Below are 20,961 nucleotides of genomic sequence, written 5' to 3' on the forward strand. Positions count from 1 at the left end.
AGTAAAATAGATAATTTGCATATTTACCATTGTTGCATTTTAATTTGTCAATTATCTATTAAGTCTAAATTTAAAAATCTCTTTCCATAGGTTTAATAAATATTCCTTTCTCTTTTTACTTGTCTTTCTTCCTTTAATTATTCTATATTTAAATCTTTAATGTATGTGGAACTTGGTGGCATATGTATGAGATGAGGATACAAATGAATATTATAGATACTTAACCCATTGTCCAAGCACTATTTACTGACTAGTGCTTCTCTTTGTCTTTAATAAAAAATGTTTTCTTAGTCATTACATTCTTGAGTATAAGGGTTTCTTAATTATATTTTGTGTTTCACTTTTAATCTATTATTTTGCCCGGACCATACTGTTTTAGCTGTTATAAATTATTAATATTTTTATAGATTCATCTCATAGTGCTTCTTTTACAAAATTTTAGATATTTTTACTTGTTTATTAATACAGTTACACTTAAAATTGGTAAAATTTCAAGTTACAGCAATCTGCCATTAGGATTTTGACTGTGAAATCTACAAATCTGTTAGATTATAATTAATCATCACTATATAGAAAAATGAAATAATATTTTCCATTGTTCAGATTTTTAGATATTCCATGAAGTGGTGTAGCTTATTAAAATTGTCCGTTCCAATATTTAAGAAATGGTTATTAGTCATCTCCTATATTTCAGGAATGTGGTAAAAGTAAAAAAAACAGAGAGAGAGATTAAAAAACAGACTACCATCAAGGAGCTCAAATTCTGAAAGGATTGCAGATAAGGAAACTGGCAAAGGATGAAGATTAGCAAAGAGGAATGCACAGTGCACAATACTGAACCCAGGATGACAGCAGGGAGAAGTGTCACAAGTTTCCAGAAAGAGAGGTTGTGCTTCAGCTAGGTTTGGGACATAACAGGCAGTCAGCTCCATGAGGATGGAGAACAGTTGTTTCACAGGGAGGAAACAGCAATGCAAAGGCACGTAGATTTCAAAGAACATGGCACAGAAATGGAACTTCAAGAATTAATTGTGACTGAAGTTTATGATGTGAATGAGATATAATGAGTGATGAGGTTGCATTTCACATGGATTTTATGTTCTTTCATGAGGGCACTGTGTGTCATTGGTGGATTTTAAGAAGGAGAGTGACATAATTTTATCTTTTTAAGAAAGATTTCAGGGAAGAATACAGCAGGGAGACAAGAAAGCAGTCAAAGTGAACAAAAAAGGTTCACTGGCAATAAATATGTGTTCAGTGAATGAATGAAACATTGAAAGAACTGATGTATTACCAGATTTAACAGCTGAAAAGTAATTGATGACCTTGTTAAGATTACCTTTATTTAGTGGGATAGTTGAGATGGAAGACAGATATCAACAGGAGATAATGAATATAAAGTACTCGTTCAAAATATTGCATATTTGAAATCAGATCTTATTTCATTGTTTTCCAAACTAGTTGCTAGTGTATAGGAAATAACATTATTATTTTGCGTATGGGTTGACTATATACTTACTCTGTTGACTCTTTTGTTTGCTGTAATAGTTTTCCATGTGATTTTGCATGTTTTGATTACTAGATATAAAATTATAATTCTTGTAAAAATAACTTTCTATTTTGACTTCTAATAATTATATAGTTTATTTTGGTTTGTTTTAATATATATGCCAGAATTTTCAGAAAGAAGTGAAAATCATGCTTTGGACAGTTTCGTTTGCTTTTAATGGTGATGGAAATGCCCTACTATTTCACACATAAATTGCTGACTGTAATAGTATATGTAATACTTTTTTAACATATTACACTTAAGGAAGACCCATTACAATCCCATTTTAAGGAGGTTTTGAATGACTACAAGGTTTTGATTTTTTATCAGATGACTTTTGCTCCCTATGAAAATTAAGATATATATTTTCTGGCCAATTGATATGTCATATTAGATTAGTCATATCATTATTTTAAATGATACTTTGGGTATAATTTTCTTGAATATGGTATATTCTTCTTCCGCAGTAATGCTAAATTTTATTTATTTTATATAGTATTTTAAAATAATTATGGCCATAAATAAGATTTGTCTTTTATTACTTTACAATACATTTTACCCTGTTTTGCATTTGAAGATACAACCCTGAAATACTGAAAAATCTGCACCAAAATATTTACTTATGATAGTTAAGCAGCCTATACTTAATGAGTCAAGTGAAGTAATGCATTTCAGATTTTCATCACTAAGGGTCATCATTGAGCTACATGACCTTGGACAAATTTTAATCTTTCCATTGCTCGTTTATATAAACAAGGCATTTGAACTAAGTAAACTCCAGTGTCACTCCAGCTCTAGCATTTTGCCAACTTGTATCCATAGAGAAGTTTCTCCAGTTTTATGCTAATAAGCAAAGATGAATTAATGAGTTTCAGAGCAATAATACTGTGTAAGGTAGTAGTAGACTCTGTCCTATGACAAGGCAAATTTAAACCTGTGTTTAAAAAATGATGATGCAATAGTCCATTCTCCATCTCCTTGTGTCCATGAGCAGTTGGACCTGGAAAATATTGGCCCTATGATTTACCTTACATTGCATCTGAAAGCTGTAGACCAAGCACCCTTCACTGTTCTGTTCAGCTCACCAGAAACATTAGATGTAAAGAGCACCAGATGGGAGATCAGGAGCCCTGGATTTGTGTCCCTCTTCTGCCACTTACTAGCTTTGTGATCTTAATGAAGTCACTTAACCTCTTTAGGCATCAGTTTTCTTATGTGTAAGATGGAATCAACTTAATCTTTTAACTCGTAAACTCTATGATATGAGAAGCCATAAATATATAATCTGTTAATAAAACAACTTTAATCTGTAGAGTCATCTGAGGTTTACTTTCCCAAATACTGATCTCAATTAATTCTATCAACAATGTTGCGAGGCAATTAGTCAAAGTATTTGTGATTGTATTTCAGAGTTGGATCTAGGCTCTTGACTCCAAAGAGTTTGGTAGCTTATCCAATGTGTTTAGTAAGTGGCAGAGCCTCAGCTGGAGCCCAGGACTTCTGATTCTTCAACTGTGTTCTTTTCTTAATATAACACATTGTCTTTCATTAAATCCTGTAATCACTTTTATACTTTTCAAGCATTCTATTACATTTCCCTGCACTTTAAATTATCAGAACCAACTATCCTTGTACCCTTGGGCTCAACCTTGAAACTCTGTTTATTTATAATTTTAAACAATGTAACATATTAACACTCTGTTCATGTATATGTTTAAATGATTTCTTGAAAAGTACTCCATCTAACATTTATCCCTTCTTTTCCTGGTTCTCTTTCAGATAGCAGTTCTGTGGATGAAAAGGTTTTAAATCATACTTATTCTTCCCTCCTGAGGAATCTTGTCTTTTGTACATGTTTGTTTGTGACATATTAGATCTGTTTGATTCCTCTGTTTTAGTTTTGAAATGTGCATGTTATCCCAGCTTTCCATTATTTGGTTGTCCTTTAAGTGTGCCCCTGATATGTTGCACTTATGGAGAGGTCACACCTTGCCAGCTGCGCTTACCTTAGCTATACTTGCCAACCTAGGGGTCTGCTACTGTCAAACACAGCATCTTTTCTTAAGTCTGGCTAATCATGACCTTTCTGACTGATTCATGATCTTCACTGCACATATCAAGTTTTAAGGGCAAATAGTACTTGGAATATGACATATTTTCCTGGACTCTGCCAGTGCATTTGTTTAAATGCTGACAGCTAATTTCAAAACCTCTACTCATAAAAACACAGTAGCTTTGACTTGGAGCTGACCCTGCTTAGCATCTGTCATACTAGGTGTTACGTGTGTAGTGCAGCTGACCTGTGTCCCGATTTCGTGTACATAAAACTGTAGTATGCTAAAAGCCTGTTTGTTTTGTTTTTCTCTCACTCTTCATTTAAGGCTCGAATAGTAAGTGGCAATGATTTGGATGCTTCCAAATTTTCTGCACTCCAGGTGTGTGGTGGGTAAGTACCTTCATACCTTTCTAATTTATTCCATTCATAGATGGCACTTGGCTGTGTTCTCAACATATATGCTTTGAATGCAGGATGCTGCATGATTAGCTAGCCTCATTGTTACTTCATTTTACAATAAAGTTGACATTATAGTGTTTTCTTAAAAAAATGTAATACATGTTAACTATAAAACAATTCTAAAAATATGAATATGTATTTGATTATATATATAAGTCAAAATCACCTAACCAGTTTAACTGTTAACATTATCATTACATACCCAAATAGAATCACATAATTTTATATGAATGAATTCATATTGATACAATTAATGCTCTCTTTCAATGTGCTTGTTTGCACTTAATGATATATGTGCATGAACATTTTTCCTGTCAACAACTCAATGAATATAATCTATACTATTATTTTTCATAGTTGCATAGTATTACACTTAACATAAGTATCAAAGTATTTAAAATTTAATCACAAAAATAATGTATGAAATTTATTTTCTATGTAAAAAATTCAAGCAGTCTCGTCTTTAATGTTAAAAGTTATGCACTGGTATCAGTGTGCCATGAATGTTCATAGGCATTTTTCTGCGTGTTTGCAATACATATGTATGTTCATATAAAATAAGTAGTTTTGCATTGTGGTTTTTTTTTGCATTTTAACACGAAACAGTCCACTCTGTGTAAATAAATAAGCATGAATTTAATGCTGACTTTGTATCTAGTGCTGTTAAAATTGTTCTATACATAATGACTCACTTAATCTTTACAATGGCCGTATGAGGTAAGTACTATTTTGACTCTAATTTTACAAATGAAGAAACCAATCCACAAAGCACTTAAGAGATGTTTCCTTCAGACAGCTAATGAGTGACAAAGTAAGTATTCAAGCTCAGTTAATCCAATTCCAGAGCTTGTAATCTCAATTTACCTGTCACATTGCCTCTGCAACTTGCCGTTTTCTTTTTTTCCATTTAACAACAAATGCTTTGCCAAATTTTCTACTTTATTATTTTGAAGTGATGCAAATATTTGAAAACATTCATACAACATGTTTTATTCTTCTATTGGTGGGTTTTCAAAATTATTTCTAATTCTTAATTGTAAATTATGACATAATTATAGATACTATGGTAAATATATCACAATAGATTTTAAAAGTGTAATTTGTGGATCAATGCTTATACACAGTTTATATATTCATATATACCTCTTTATATATGAATATAGAGAGATATCTATATAATTAATTATCTATCTATCTGTATATATTTTTGTTTTAAAACTGAGACCGGGTTTTGCCATGTTGTTCAGGCTGGTCTTGATCTCCTGAGCTCAGGTGATCCACCCACCTTGGCCTCCCAAAGTGCTGGAATTACATACATGAGCCACCGTGCCTGGCAAATAATTTAAATATATATACATATATATGTATATGTGTATTAGATGTTTTATAAATGTTGAAATTTGAATACATTTATGTACAGTATAAGTAGAAGCAAAATTTAGAGGCATGTTTTAGTTTTTTTATCTAGGCAAAAAGTTTCACAGTTCTGTTTTATAATACACTCATTTTTTGAAAATCAGTTTGTTATTAAATACATCCACGTGACTTATTTTAAATAAAATATTTGTAAGATTTAAAGTTTTAAATGTAAAGCTCCTACAAATTAATATATATGTATCATTTTTATTTTGATGTTTCCAAATAGAAGTGATTAAGATGTTATTTCTGTTACATCTCTAACTTTAATGTCCTTGAAATATGTGAAGAATTACTCTCATTCATATTCTAATGTTATAGTAATTTAAATAAGTTATAAAAGCAGCTGTGGTGAAAGATCACTATGAATTATTCAGAGATATTAAGGTAGTGAATAGACTACTCTCTCTACTACAACACCACGAATACTGTGTCTTTAAGTTGACCAGCAATAATAATTTGACAACTAAATAAAATGATTGTCTTAGGAAATAATTAAGTTGAATTCTAATTTAGTTATGAAAAATGTTGGGACATCGTGTCATGCACCTGGAGGTTTATCTGAGTTTATGATCTTATAGATTCTGCACCTCCCTTCACCTACAGCATCTATCACTTTGTAAAAATTTGATTTGCTAACTCATGTCTGAATATGGACTTGATCCTTGTCAGAGCAACAGAGTTAATCTACATCCATGCTTTTGTTAAGCACATGCAGTATAAATGTCTGGCTAAAATAGTTCCTCTTTGCATTTCGAATAGATCTTTCCACATTGTTACGTTTTCTGAAAATGCCTCTTTCAACGACTTTCTAAGGGATTTTGGAACTGTGATATATGGGAAGGGGGTGATAATTTTCAGTCATCAAGAGAATTTGTCATTGCCTGAATGCTTATTTTCTCTTAAAGAACCTGAAGGGTACGTTTACATATGAGCCTTCAATCACAACCTCTTTCAGAAAGATGTGCTTATTTTACTTTTTCTATAAATATTTTAGAATATATTTTTAAAATAAAATGAAATACTATTTAAATATCACAACTTCTATTATCCTAAAAAACTATGACTGGGGCAGACTTTTGAAATACGGAGTCATTGCTTTTCTATTACAATGCTGCTAAATCTTTCACTTTTCTACCTTCGCCATCCCCAATCAGTTGAGAGCCAAACGACATTCATCCTTCCCTTAGTTTACTCAAGTGTCAATGAGAGAATAATCTCTACACACTAAAACCAAATTAATAAACTATATACACTGAAACCAGATAATGAAATTAATAATTCTGCTTTCTGATTTCTGCTTAGCTCTCTGTACATTTCCTGTAAGTGTTGCCAGAAAAGACATGGCAAATGTCATTCTGTTTTTCCTATCTGTCACAATAAAAGTTCAGACAGGCTCTGGGGAAAAACTGGAAGAGGGACAGAGAAGAGGTGACAGAAAAATAAAAGGAGCAAGAGAAAGTGGGAAAGATACATGTTTTGGTGAAATCAATGAATTTAACATTTATACCCTTTAGTGGTTTTATAAGATTTTGTTAACTTTTATCATCCATGTAAGCAAAGAGTCATACAGAAAGCACACAGCAACTCAATATGAAAAGTACAAGAGGTTTAGTGGACAGAAATGTCTCAAAGATAAAATGGAGAGGTAGCAGAAGTAGGTGAGAAGAGCCTTTGGACCATGGCACAGTTCTTACGTTTGCAAAAGTATATGGAGCAGGAAGGTGAATTGAGTATGAAAAGCCTGAAATTGACTATAATGAGGTTAAAAGAAAGTCATTCAGACAAATGGAGAGGAAAGTTTGCTTATTAGAGGAGTCTTTCATTGGGTACAAGTAGCCAGCTCTATTATCTCCACCAAGTTTAGCCATTGGTTGGGAGCAGCTTGGGGAGGGTGTAGCCTTGGGGTGAATGCTGCAGTGGATACTGGAGGTGTGGCAGCTGGAGGCTCTTACCCAACTATCCTGCAGCAGATTCTCTCTAAGGGATATCTGAGTGATACATGCCCATGGCAGCTACCGAGCATCAATTTGATGAAACTGCCTTTTTTTTTTTGAGATGGAGTCTTGCTCTGTTGCCCAGACTGGAGTGCAGTGGCAGAATCTCGGCTCACTGCAAGCTCTGCCTCCCGGGTTCATGCCATTCACCTGCCTCAGCCTCCTGAGTAGCTGGGACTACAGGCGCCCTCCACCACGCCTGGCCAATTTTTTGTATTTTTAGTACAGACGGGGTTTCACCATGTTAGCCAGGATGGTCTCGATCTCCTGACCTCGTGATCTGCCCGCCTCGGCCTCCCAAAGTGCTGGGATTATAGGCATGAGCCACTGTGCCCAGCCTGATGAAACTACTTTTATTCAATGATAGTGAACAAAGTCACATGAGTACCTTCTCCAAATGTGAAACACATTTTTAATTAGAATAACACTCCTTTGGTGCTTTGATTGTATATGACTTAAGTTTACCTTTCCCTTGACATTTGTAGTTAGAACTCCACTGGTTGAATTATAAGAAGCATCACAAGGGGTGTGTGTGTGTGTGTGTGTGTATTCTGAAAGTACCACAAGTCTATAAAACAGTGGTTGAATTATAAGAAGCATTGCAAGATGTGTGCGTGTGTGTGTGTGTGTGTGTGTGTGTGTGTGTGTGTCTATTCTCTAAGCACCAGACTTGCATGCACCACAATTTGGGCAAGTCTATAAAGCAATGGTGGGATTAGGGAAAAACAGTTTGAGGAGGATATTATCATCTTTATTTTCTTTCTTCACTAGTCATTGAAGTTCTTCTCTGCAGCACAGTTCTCATAGCACTAAGTTCCTTGAGCCGATGTGAAATTCCTCTGTCCATGATTCTGAACTAGAGGTAACTTCTGTTCAACCTCTACCAGAATGATTGAACCTTATCAGGAAAGAGGCAGTGGTTGCAGAAGTGAATAATGCAGAGACAGAGAAAAATGAAGAGACACTGTTGAAGGAAAGGACACTGAGATATTGTTAAATTAAAGCAGAAGCTTCTATTTTGACCTCATTTTCAAACAGGTACATTTACCAAAAAATATTAATAAGAAACGTTTGCTGAGATTTCCAAGGTTGTTCAATTATCACCAGGAACAACTATCTTGGTAAATGTGAACAAGCCAATTTTCATCCAAAGTCCTGCACAACTCCATTGTTTTTCTTAAATTTACCTTAATTAAAATACCCATTTTTTGTTACTGTTGTAGAACCCAACGTCAGTTAGGTTGTTCAACAAAGGAATAAAGCTGGTTTAACATATTTTTAATTTTCTGTCACAGTACTGACATTGCTTTTTTATTTGTCTATAAAGTTGAGATTGCCTACTATCCTCACACTCTCTTCCTCTTTCATAGTCTTGACTTCCATGTTTAGCCAGGACCTAAAATCTTCCACTTAGCATAGAAGATAAAGTTGTTCCTACTCTCCAGGGGCTCTTCACCTAACTTTTCTCATTGCAGCAGTCTTCTCTCTCATAGCTGAGAACTTTTTATTTCAGTTCTTCCTATCAAGTCCACTAATTTGATTCTTCCCTGTTTCCTCAGATAACTTCCCTATTTCTCAAGGGTCAGAAATTCTCCTAAGCCTAGACATGGGCTGTTTCGACTGCCCTTTCTTCTGAGTCGGTGGTTTACCCTACAGCACCATCCTTGCATGCTCTGAACCAGGTTTGCCAAATATTAAGAAAATGACAGCCCCCACATAACACAGTGCTTTAATCATGGTGACAGGTCACTCTTTGGAGGAAGGAGCCGTTGTCTTTTATATGGTTTGGTTCTGTCACCTAAATCTCATCTCAAATTGTAATCCCCATGTGTCAAGGAGGGACCTGGTGGGAGGTGATTGGATCATGGGGGGCAGTTTCCCCCAGGCTGTTCTTCTGCTAGGGAGTTCTCATGAGATCCGAGGCTTTAAAAGTGTTTGGCAATTCCCCCTGTCCCTGGCTCTCTGTCTCCTGCTGCCATGTAAGAGACGCCTTTCTTCCCCTTTGGCTTCTACCAGGATTTTACATTTCCTGAGGCCTCCCCAGACATGCAAAACTGTGAGTCAGTTAAACCTCTTTTCTTTATAAATTACCCAGTCTCATGTTGTGTTTTTATAGCAGTGTGAAAATGGACAAATATGGTCTTTGACCTTTTAGTTAGTTATTTTTAGGGAACAGTTTCCTTTCCCTCCAGAGAACTTGGTATAGAAGGAGTTCACTATAGAGTTAGGTAAGAGTGAAATAGAGATTTCTACTTATTATAAGGGTTAACAGATGCAAACAGGGCCCACTTTCATAATTCATTATTGTATAGCCAGTGAGTCATCAAGCCCATATTTTTTCAACTTATTTGTATTCACATTACCACTGATCTAGTTTTAGTCCTCAGTACCTTTTACTTAGGCAATTGCAAACTGATCTTCTGAGACTGATCTTCTAACCAATCTTCCTTTGTTGATTTCTTCTTCCACATTAAATCTAATCTCTACACTGTTAAAGATCAATGTCTTTAAAGCACGGGCCTTTCTACCTAAATATTTTTAATGACTCTTGTTTTTCTTGAATGTAAAGGACAGTTGGCCCTCTGTATCTGTGGGTTCTACATCTGTGGATTCAAACAGCTGTTGAGTGAGAATATGCTAAACAATAATAATAAATAGCAGTGCAACAATAAGAAACACAAATAGAAATACAAGATCACAACTGTTAATATAGCATTTACATTGTATTTGGTCGGGTAAGTAACCTAGAGATAATTTAAAGTATATGGGACGATGTGCACAGGAAATACACAAATACTGTGCCATTTTATATAAGGCAGTTGAGTATCTGCAGATTTTGGTCTCTGACAGGGGATCCTGGAACTAATCTCCTGTGGATACCAAAGGATAACTTTATAGCTCTTTTCACGTGGCTTTGAATATATTTCTTGATTTCTATTTCTCTCTCTTTTTACTATGGTAAAGTATTATCACTGTTTTTAGTGTTTCTATTTTTTTGGTATCAGTTCTGTAGCATATATTAGTTTGATAAGTTGCATAGATTTAACAAGATTCTTATCCTCCAACTTGATTTCAAATTCCTAAGGAGTTTAAAATAAGTTGATTTGCTTAAATTATTACAGGAGAAACAACCCTTGACATCTCTTGGCCAGTGTTGGGCACAATCATGCCACAAGGCAGTTGCAGCTGCTCGAAAGGAGCCTCATGTGAGACTTCAGGGAGTACACCCAATCACAGACTCTTGATTGTATCATGCCTGTTAGTCCTCAGCACACAGTCTGCAGTCCTCATGCAGAGCAAACACATAATGTCCTATGCACAAAGGCTTAATCTAGACAGAGAGTTTCTTAATTAGGAAAACTGTTAACCACAAGGCCGCCAACTTTCTAAAACCCATGAATCAAGAAGTGGTTGCTGAGCCATTAGCTTCCTGTGGTCAAGAAGACTGCCTATCTAATTTTGGCCTACCTCCAGCTCTCTCTAGTCTCAGGAGCACTTGATATCTTCTCTACTTAGAAAGTCATAAGATCATTAGGTTAGCTTTTGATATTAACTACAAAGACCAGACATTAGGGTGACTACTTCAATGTGTGGATCTATGAGACCTCACAACCCCAGACCCATTTAGTGGGAAATATATTTTGGTACAGCATCTATGAAATTAAGATAAAATTTACTATCTATATTCTCACCCAGGCTTAGTTAAACCATAGTTTTCTTGGGGTAGATTATAAATAGTTTCTTTTAGGCATATTTTATTCCTAAATTTATGGTGGCAAAATAATCATACAACTGACTCAGAAGATTAAGAAAATGGAGCTGTCATCTTGAAGCTGCTAATAGCTCATAGTTCACCAAGTTGTAGATTGGCACCTTTTCGATCATCTCACTTTCTGGCTTGGGTTTATAGCTTAACATTCTTTCTTACTCAGTGGTAGACCATAAACCCAGGAAAAAATATTAGACTATTACCCACGGTTGATCAGGGATACTGTATAAGACTCCCCCATCTTCGGGTAATATTAGAAAATAGGTCCATCCATCCTCACACATATGTAAGAAACCTGATGTCTATTGTAATAGAGGCCATCTTCTGAGCTTTAGGAGGCTGACCATAAAAAGTTATTCCCCCAAATCACATTTTTTACTTCCATTATTTAATAGTATTTAAGAATATGAAACCTCAGGATAATCCTAGTACATGTAAGCCAGGAGAACCTCGAATTTTACTCATTATATGAAAACTACTCTTTCATTCCTTTTCTTTTCTGAGATGGAGTCTCACTCTCACCGAAGCTGGAGTGCAGTGGCATGATCTCGGCTCACTGCAACCTCCGCCTCCTGGGTTAAAGTGATTCTCTCGCCTCACCCTCCCGAGTAGATGGGATTACAGGCGCGTGCCATCATGCCTGGCTAATTTTTTTGTATTTTAGTAGAGATGGGGTTTCACCAAGTTGCCCAGGGTGGTTTTGAACTCCTGAGCTCAGGCAATCTGCCACCCTGGGCCTCCCAAAGTGCTGGGATGATACGAGTGAGCCACAGCGCCCAGCATTTACATTCCAGATCAAGATCCCTTTCAAGCCACGATGCACATAATGGTTCTACTTTGGGGAAGTAAATGAGAGCTGCCATCAACTCTGACAGCTTTCCTTTAGCCAGTTCCTGGCGCTGGAGCCTTCCATAATTGATCTACACAGCTCTGGTTGGCTTCTTAGAAAGGGCCTGCTTTTCCTTTCATCTTTAGGTGACTGCCGATATAAACACACTCAATAGGAAATTTACCTTTCCCTGATTTCTGTGAGCCACTAACTCGACCTCATAATATTCGAGATGTACTTTAAAAGAACCCCAAATCACGCACTTCCAAAGGACTAGCATTTGGTAAGACCGTCTCCATATTAGCGATATAAGTTTCATCACACACCCAACTCCCAAAGGCAGTCTTTTCTCTAGAAAACTAAGGCCATCAACATAAGCTTAAGCATAGTACTACTTCTATCCCCTCACCCTCATGAACTCATTCACAATTTTTTTTTTCTCACTCCAGGGTCTATATCTCAAGCCAGTGCTGGTACTCACTTTTGGCTTTGAGTATCACAGGAGTGCCAACTTAATATAGCAGCTAGCGGGGCCAATCCAGCCTCAGAAAAATGAAATTGCTAGTTAAGAAACCTGAAGACAGTATATTTGTTGATGAGAAAAAAGTATTATATTGAAACACATTTCCTTCTCTGTGTTCAATTTGCTTATTCAACATTTATATATTAGTATATATTTCAGCTCTTTATATATCAGATTCTTAATCATGACCCCTAAGTCTCTAGGGCTTAAATTTATGAGGAAATTAATGAATCTTAGCTACATCAGAGTCAAGCTTAATCTTCTAATGCCTTCCAGATATTCTTGAGTTTGAAGAGTAGCAAATTAAAATCACTAATACATCCTTTATGAAGGCAGTGTTTGAGTCGTCAGTCTTAAAGTGGTGCAAGTTTAGTAACTACAGAAAATATCATGTTACATTGAGCAGAATAATCACTTGTGTTAGAAAATTACCAGCTATTAGCTGGGAAACACTGAAAATAACCCCACTAAATAGGATGGAAAGTGTAAGAAATACCATGGTTCCTACACCTACTGGTTCTTTCCAAGCTGTAATTGATATGGCTGTTGAGCACATCTAATATACATAAAAGTCTTAGAGAAAAAAAAAAAGAGGAACACTGAGGGTGATAACTGTATTTTCCAATGAAGCATATATAGAGTATGTTTTTAGGTATCTTTTAATGAATAAATACCTTATTCCATGAAGGTAGATGACATAGATTCCCTCTTACAGACAGACTATATAGTAGTCAGAGAGAACAATAAAATAATCACTGCTAAAAATGTGTGCTGCTGCTGCTGCTATAAACTTGTAAATAATTACTCACTTCTTATTTAAAGTAACAAGTTTGCTTAATCCATATACTTTCTTAAATATGAAACAGCTTGCTCAAAGAACTGCACTGTAATCCATATTTTCAGATATGACAAAATCTATCTAAGACTAGCAGATTAAGAGTTCTTAGTTTTTAGTCTGTCTTAACATTTAGAAAGAATATAAAATAAAATAAGCAACACTTTAGATGTCATTTAAAAATGGTATATCAAATTCATAATTATTATGATATAAGTAATACTTTTTGAAATGTTGTAATGTAACAGACCCATATCTGAGCGTTCTTTAGCATTACTTCCTTTAATTCTTGTAGCAACTTTTTGAGGTAGGTATGATAACTATTATTCATATTTTACAGATGAGGTAATTCAGAAATCTAGACACTAAGCAAATATCAAGATCAGTGACAGTATCAGAGCTGAGATTTGAACTAGATCTAGCTGACTCCAGAATTTGATTGCTTTGCTTTTATGCGAAATTGATACAATTTTACAAATCAATAATGCTCATTTCTGGATCTGTTCTATTAAATATTGTACTGTACACTTACGTTATATTTTAAATTTAACATTACATTATGTATTGGTCTGAAAAGATTTCTAAGTATATGTACCAAATAAATGTAGATATATTTCTAGATTTCAAAAGTATATTTGCAAAGGAATTTCAGGATATATCCTAGAAAAATATGACCTAGATAAACTAGTAATAGGTTGAATGACTGGACCCAAGGTGTGATAATTCATGATTGATATTGTACTCAGGGGTGGCTCTTATTGAAATGCCTCAGGAATTGCCTTTACATAGATTTTTAAAAATTAGTATATAATAGAGGTACATATTTTAGGGGTACCTGTGGTATTTTGATTTATTCATATAACATGTAATAATTAAACCAGGGTAATTGAAATACTCATTACCTTAAACATTTTTCTTTATGCCTGGAATATTCAAATTATTCTGTACTAGCTATTTTGAAATATGTAATAAATTATATATTGTTGTAGTCACTCAACTGATTTATTGAGCACTAGGTCTTATTTCCTCTACCTAACTATATTTTTGTACCTATTAACCTCTCTTCTTCCCCACCTCCTCTGTATTCTTCCTGGCCTCTGTTATTCACCAATCTACTTTCTGTTGGTATTTTGATACATGTTGCATTGAATCTGTAGATTGCTTTGGGTAGTATGGACATTTTAGCAATATTACATTTTCCAATCCATGAATATGGACTTAGATTGTTTTTAACTGGAAAAGATACAAATATAAAATACATACTTATACAATTTAAGGGTGACATATACCTGGGAAAATAACTAGTATATTAATAATGGAATTAATGTCTAAAAGATCTTAGCATATTACAACAATGAGCTGAAACTAACAAGATGGAGTATAAATAGTATATTAACCAAGATAACCTAGGTTATGATACAGTAATTAACAACTACCAAATTTCAGTATATTAATTAAATAAAATGTTATTTCTCATCCATGCAACATTTCCATTTTTTCCCCTTATTTCTCAGAATTTAAGCATGCAACATTTTCAGTGCATATAGATATGAGGAGGAGGGTGCACTTTGATCTTCATAGTTGTTCAGGGAACCATGCTGACAGAGGCTTTGCCTTCGTACACGCTGAATCTAGAAAAGAGAAGGTTCAAGTGAGGATTCATGTTAGAGGTCTTCAAGTATTCAAAAGATTAGGTTATAAAAGGGACTATATTGTCCTGAGCTTCTCATTGGACAGAACGTGGATCATTGAAGAAACTGTGTATAGGCAGGCTTCTGACCAATATAAGAAGATATTTCCAATAATAAGAACTGTCTTTGTAAATACTAAGTTTCCTACTGCTAGAGACTTTTAAATAAATTAGGTGCTCAGTTGTTAGAAATATTGCAAAAGAAATTTAAATATCAGATGCTTGATTATTTAAAACCTATTCCAATCTTAATGTCCTATCCTTATATTCTATCATAGTACCTGTATCAGTTAGACATTGCCATGTAACAAACCACTCCAAAACTCAGTGGCTTAAACAATGAATCCTTGGGTCTTGTCTACATTCACTCATGCATGTGTGGTCAGCCCAACAGGGGCCATTGCTCACATTTCTGGAGGCTCTTTGGCTATTCTGGAGCGGGGGCAATTGGGCTGTTATTCATCATCCAGCTGGCCAAACCAAACTTGATTATATGATGGTGACAGGATTCTAAAGAATAAGTGGAAGCATGCAAGGCCATTTGAATCCAAAACTGGATCTGACACCTATCACTTTTGCCACATTCTATTGTGAAAGCACGTCATAAGTCCCACTGAGATTCAAGGAATGTGGAAATGAGGCTCTGTTTTCTTTATAAGAGGAGCGAGTGACTGAGGCCATTTTTAACAATAAAGTATAGTCGCGTATATTCACAATTAAATATTCTTCGAATTATATATTTTCCACAATTTAGAGAAAATAGAATATCATTTCTTATATTTACTTCCACTTAATTATTTGTATTTTAAATAATGAAAAAATAGATATTGCCATGAAAACATCAGAATCTCATTTTCAGTAGTACCTAATTATTCTGTTACAATATGGGATAAAGAGTAATGTACTTTCCAGATGGGTGAATAAAAGTGTTCTGTACATTTCAGAGAAGATGCATTTCTGATCTGGAGTTCTTAGTGCAGACTTTATGGAGAAGGTGGAATTAAATTGGGCTTAAATGTTTGGATTCAATTTTGACACATGGATATGGAAAATAAAATGCAGACCAGAAAGCAGTACAAAACATGAGTTGCATCATAGGCAAGAAAGTGGGCAGTAGTATGTCCGATCATGTGGGGGAAAGAAGTGGAAAATATGTTGGGAAATGTAAGTTGAAAGTTTGAATGCCTGACCAAAGATACTAAATATATTAACCTTTGAATAACATATTCCTGTAATTTGAAATACCTACATCTTGTGAAAAATGACTCAGTTATTCTGGTCAAACAATAACTACAGGGTGATGGTGACAATGACAGGGAAGAAACTGATGGTTTTAAATTCACAAGATTGTATGATTTTCATTAACTAGAGCAGAATCATCTGCCAAAATCTTAATTTTTAGAAAGACATTAGTCTCCAGAAGCAGGTGCACTCAGGCATAGCAGGCATCTTTTTTGCTTTGAGAATTTTTACACAACTCTGTCAACCATGATAAGCATCACTGTAATGCCTACTCATTATCCTGAGGCTTAGACTCTAAGGTGCCAGGTAGGAAAGGCCAAACCAGGGGATTTGTAGAAGCCATCACTGCTGAGAATCATCTGTATAAATCTTTTTATACAAGATGACATCATCTGCCCTATAATCTTCACATATAAAGACCTCTTCAGGAAACAATACTTGAAACAGTTATTCCAGAGTCACAGAGTGACAGCTACAGAATCTTATAATTTAGAAGGTTCCCCACGTTTAACAATAAGTTGCATTTATTTGTATCAAGTGTGGGAGGCACAAAGCTGTAGTGCAAGTGTCAAGGAAACCACGGATTACATGTAACAGAGTATCCTTTCCAGGCTAGAGCTGAGACTCAGATATGTCCAGTGTGACATCTGCAAAATCTCTTTCCAATGTGTATGTTTGCTTTCATTGGTTTACACAGGGTCTGAGAATAGAGAAGCTGGACGGTGCCTGCAACTGTGGTTCAAAACTAGACATATTTGATGAAAGACTGTGTCAGTAGCAGTGAAATTGATGGGCAACATAATTTTTGAAAGGCACATAGGTTTCCTGTGAGAAGTCTTATCATAAAGGAAAAAAAGAGCTGGGGATGGCAATTCAGACTCAGCAGTTAGAACTAGACATCAGAGGAAAGAAGTTCTCATTACTCTGTGTGTGGGTGGGTGTGGCCACCCTGGTTGTATGAGTAACTTTTAAGGAGAGAGAAAAGGACTGTACGTGAACTTGAGCTGTTTCTCTGGGATCAGGGCAAAACTGCTGAGTTCGCCTCTCACCAATTGAGTACAAGCCAGCCATAGGTTACAAATTAGAATTAACACTAAGTGAAGGTGAATAATGTCTTTGCTTTTTCCATTTAGCCAATGGGACTTGAGAAGGGAAAATTCCCACATTGCTTCTGAGGAAAAGACACATGATAATGTGATATACTGACAAATACAAAGAACTTCGAATTAGAAGGCCTAGTTTTAAATCTTGACTCTATTGCTTATTAGCTCTGTTAGTCTGGGCAAGTCATTTAACCTGTGAGTCTTAATGCTCCATTTGAAAACTGTAGATTATACTCATAATCACATTATAATCGCAAGATCATTTAGTATGTTTTACCTTTCTTTTTAAATCTAGCACACATAGAAAATAATAGTTTAATAATACATTATTAAAAGGTAAATCCTTGCTCATGGTGATCAGAGGTAGGGTTTCTTGGAACTGGGGAGTTTCTTAGGTTGTAGTAGTTTTAGTGCTAGAACCAGGAAAGCCCTGAGCAAACCAAGATGAGCTGGCCACTTTATGAGTTTTGAGACACTCTAGCTACCCCAGCGGGCTGCTCAAAGGGTTCTTCTGAGAAGATCAGCATAGCTGTAAAACATGTATAGTTCACTAGAAGCTCTCATTTAGAGAATTGAATGTCAAAACAGCATGGTACTGGTATCAAAACAGAGATATAGACCAATGGAACAGAACAGAGCCCTCAGAAATAATACCACACATCTACAAACATCTGATCTTTGACAAACCTGACAAAAACAAGAAATGGGGAAAGGATTCCCTGTTTAATAAATGGTGCTGGGAAAACTGGCTAGCCATATGTAGAAAGAGAATTAAATATATTTCTATCTACTCCTAATGGTCTTCTGCCTAAGAAAATGTATAGATTTAAGCTTGGAAAAATAGTAATTGCCTACCCCAGCCCTCTACTTGGCATATATCTTTAGCCATAATTGTTTACCTCTTGAAAACAAGAAAATCATATCTCAAGGAACTCATCTCCAGAACGACAAAGAGACAAGGAAGAGAGAAGCCTCAGGATAGAATGGTGAGTTCTTTCTAGAACTGAATTGAGTTGTGAGAAGGAGCAACTTTTAGAACAGAAATTTGTTTTGTTGCCTATTTGAGCAAATAAGTAGACCTCATCAGAGATTCTTCCCTTTCTAAAAACTTTGATGTTTGAATGAATACCTGGCAGATGCTGCCAAACTTCTTTCCTTTCTATGCATGGTGCAGTGTCATTTACTCTTTTTTTTTTAATTTTTTTTTTTGAAATGGAGTCTCACTCTTGTCGCCCAGGCTGGAGTACAGTGGCCCAATCTCTGCTCATTGCAAGCTCCGCCTCCCGGGTTCTCGCCATTCTCCACCTCAGTAGCTTGGGGCTACAGGCGCCCGCCACCATGCCCAGCTAATTTTTTGTATTTTTAGTAGAGACGGGATTTCACTGTGTTAGCTAGGATGGTCTTGATCTCCTGACCTCGTGATCCACCCGCCTCGGCCTCCCAAAGTTCTGGGATTACAAGTGTGAGCCACTGCGCTCGGCCTACTCTTTTTAATATTAGCTTTTTTTTTTTTTTATTTTTTTTAAACTTTTTAGAAATAGGATCTTGCTGTCACTCAGGCTGGAGTACAGTGGCACAATCATGGTTCACTGCAGCTTCAACTTCTCATACTTAAGTGATCCTTCTACCTCAGCCTCCCAAATAGCCGAGACCACAGGCGCATGCTACCACACCCAGCTAATTAAAAAAAAAAATTATGTAAAGATGAGGTCTCACTATGCTGCCCAGGCTGTTCTCAAACTCCTGACCTCAAGTAATCCTCCCGCCTGGCCCCAAAGTGCTGGGAATACAGGCATGAGCCATCACACCCAGCCAATATTAGCTTTGTTATCTGCTCGGCTGAGACCAGCCTTTTTTCTTTCTATTATTGCAAACTGGGACATGGGCAGGATTTTATTTTGCTATCTTTGGCAGGGGTGCCCACTTTTCATTGGAGTTAAAGCTAGATACAGATCTTGGCTCTGCTTAGAAACTTGACACTTTCTGTACCACACCATTAAACATCTCCCTGCTGGCAATGTGTCTTACTTATTATACTTTAGCTATTTCATGCTCACTATTGAGCAGGCTACAATAGAACTGTCGAGTAAACATGCTGATTCAATAATTTCGAAGTTTCACTAGCATTCAAATTCTTCGTAGACCGCAGACCAGGCAGAATGAACACAGTAAATATCTTACACAGACTAAATACCAAAGGATGTGAGTGGAGAGGAAAACTAAAGGAAGAAGACTATACTATTTCATTCAAAACCAAGTCGACACTTTATTAAGTGTGCACCAAGTACAAAAGCACTGTTTGTCCTATGAGTCTTTTTTGATTAGAGGATGCAGATGCCTAAGGCACTGTTTCCTTGTGCATGTTGTATTTAGCTATGAAGATAGTTAAAAGGATCAGACAGACAAGGGACCACAGGAACTGCAAAGAAAAAACAGGTGTCCCTGTGGCTAAAATGTGTCTTAATAATCTAGCGTTTAAGGGCCTACTTCTGGCATGAACAAACCCTTGGACATGGGAACTAGTGGGTCAAGTTTGGTAGATGTATAAGGCTCATGGGGATAATACTGGCACAAAAGGATTTTGAAGATAGGTGAGTGCCAGATTGGAAGGACCTTAAACATCAGCTAAGAAACATGAGGGTTTTGCCTATATTTTCTAACCTGCTTTTGTAACTTCAAATACCTGAAGGATATTCTGGTTTACCATTATGCAGTAGTGCACTAGAGAGAGGATTAGAATTGTGAGAAGGCAGGGGAAGAGTAATACATACCTTCCTCTTCCCTTAGTTACTATTAAATTATCTGCCTATCCTGTCCTTCCTTGGGCAAAACATCAATTGTATGCAATTGGAAGTCAGCAAAGGCATTCAAACCATGAGTTTAAAAATTAAACCTTTGTTGTGTGAAGATTGAGGTAGAAGGAATATATGATACATCACGGAAAACTAGACAATTGGAAGACTTTTGGAATACTATTGACAAAAAAGGACATAGAAGCTACTCTGTCAGAATAAATAATGATGCTAGCTTTAAGCATGTTTTGCTTGGGAAAAATATGAAACGGATAGTTAAATGGAAGTGTTAGGTAGACTGTTAGTGAGGATCTGGGTCATGGGAGAAAGTTTAGGATTGATATAGTGATTTGAGATTCAGCTCTACAGAAGTGATAGCTAGATGAAAATGACAAAGAGAGCGTAGAAGCCTAGACTGAATGATTAAGAAAGAAGCATGTTATTACATCCTCCTAACAATGCATACTAGATTCATTTATATCAAGCAACAGAAAGCTATGACACATGCTTGTTTCATAGAAACTATGATAAGTTGTTGATCACTCCAGGATATCCTTTACTTACTTATGTTCTGAAAAAACTAAATTACAAAGATCCAGAGTCACTTAAACTGTTTTTTGATTTAGAAATAGAATTCATGATCTTCAAATCTGGTATAAGACTCTGATGTCTGGAATAAAGTTCTTGCTAAATAGCTATTC

The 20,961-nt window shown here is 35.8% G+C and overlaps 1 protein-coding gene across 1 annotated transcript in view; it reads left to right on the top strand.

The window, feature by feature from the left end:
• UNC13C (unc-13 homolog C) overlaps positions 1-20,961 on the top strand; it is a 649,688-nt gene that overhangs the window by 156,072 nt on the left and 472,655 nt on the right. The window contains exons 3-4 of the mRNA XM_031002438.3: positions 3,329-3,351; positions 3,931-3,995. Coding sequence (XP_030858298.3) covers positions 3,329-3,351; positions 3,931-3,995 — 88 coding nt within the window. The remainder of the gene's footprint in view (positions 1-3,328; positions 3,352-3,930; positions 3,996-20,961) is intronic.

The sequence above is a fragment of the Gorilla gorilla genome, chromosome 16, assembly GCF_029281585.2.
Source record: "Gorilla gorilla gorilla isolate KB3781 chromosome 16, NHGRI_mGorGor1-v2.1_pri, whole genome shotgun sequence".
Lineage (NCBI taxonomy): Eukaryota > Metazoa > Chordata > Mammalia > Primates > Hominidae > Gorilla > Gorilla gorilla.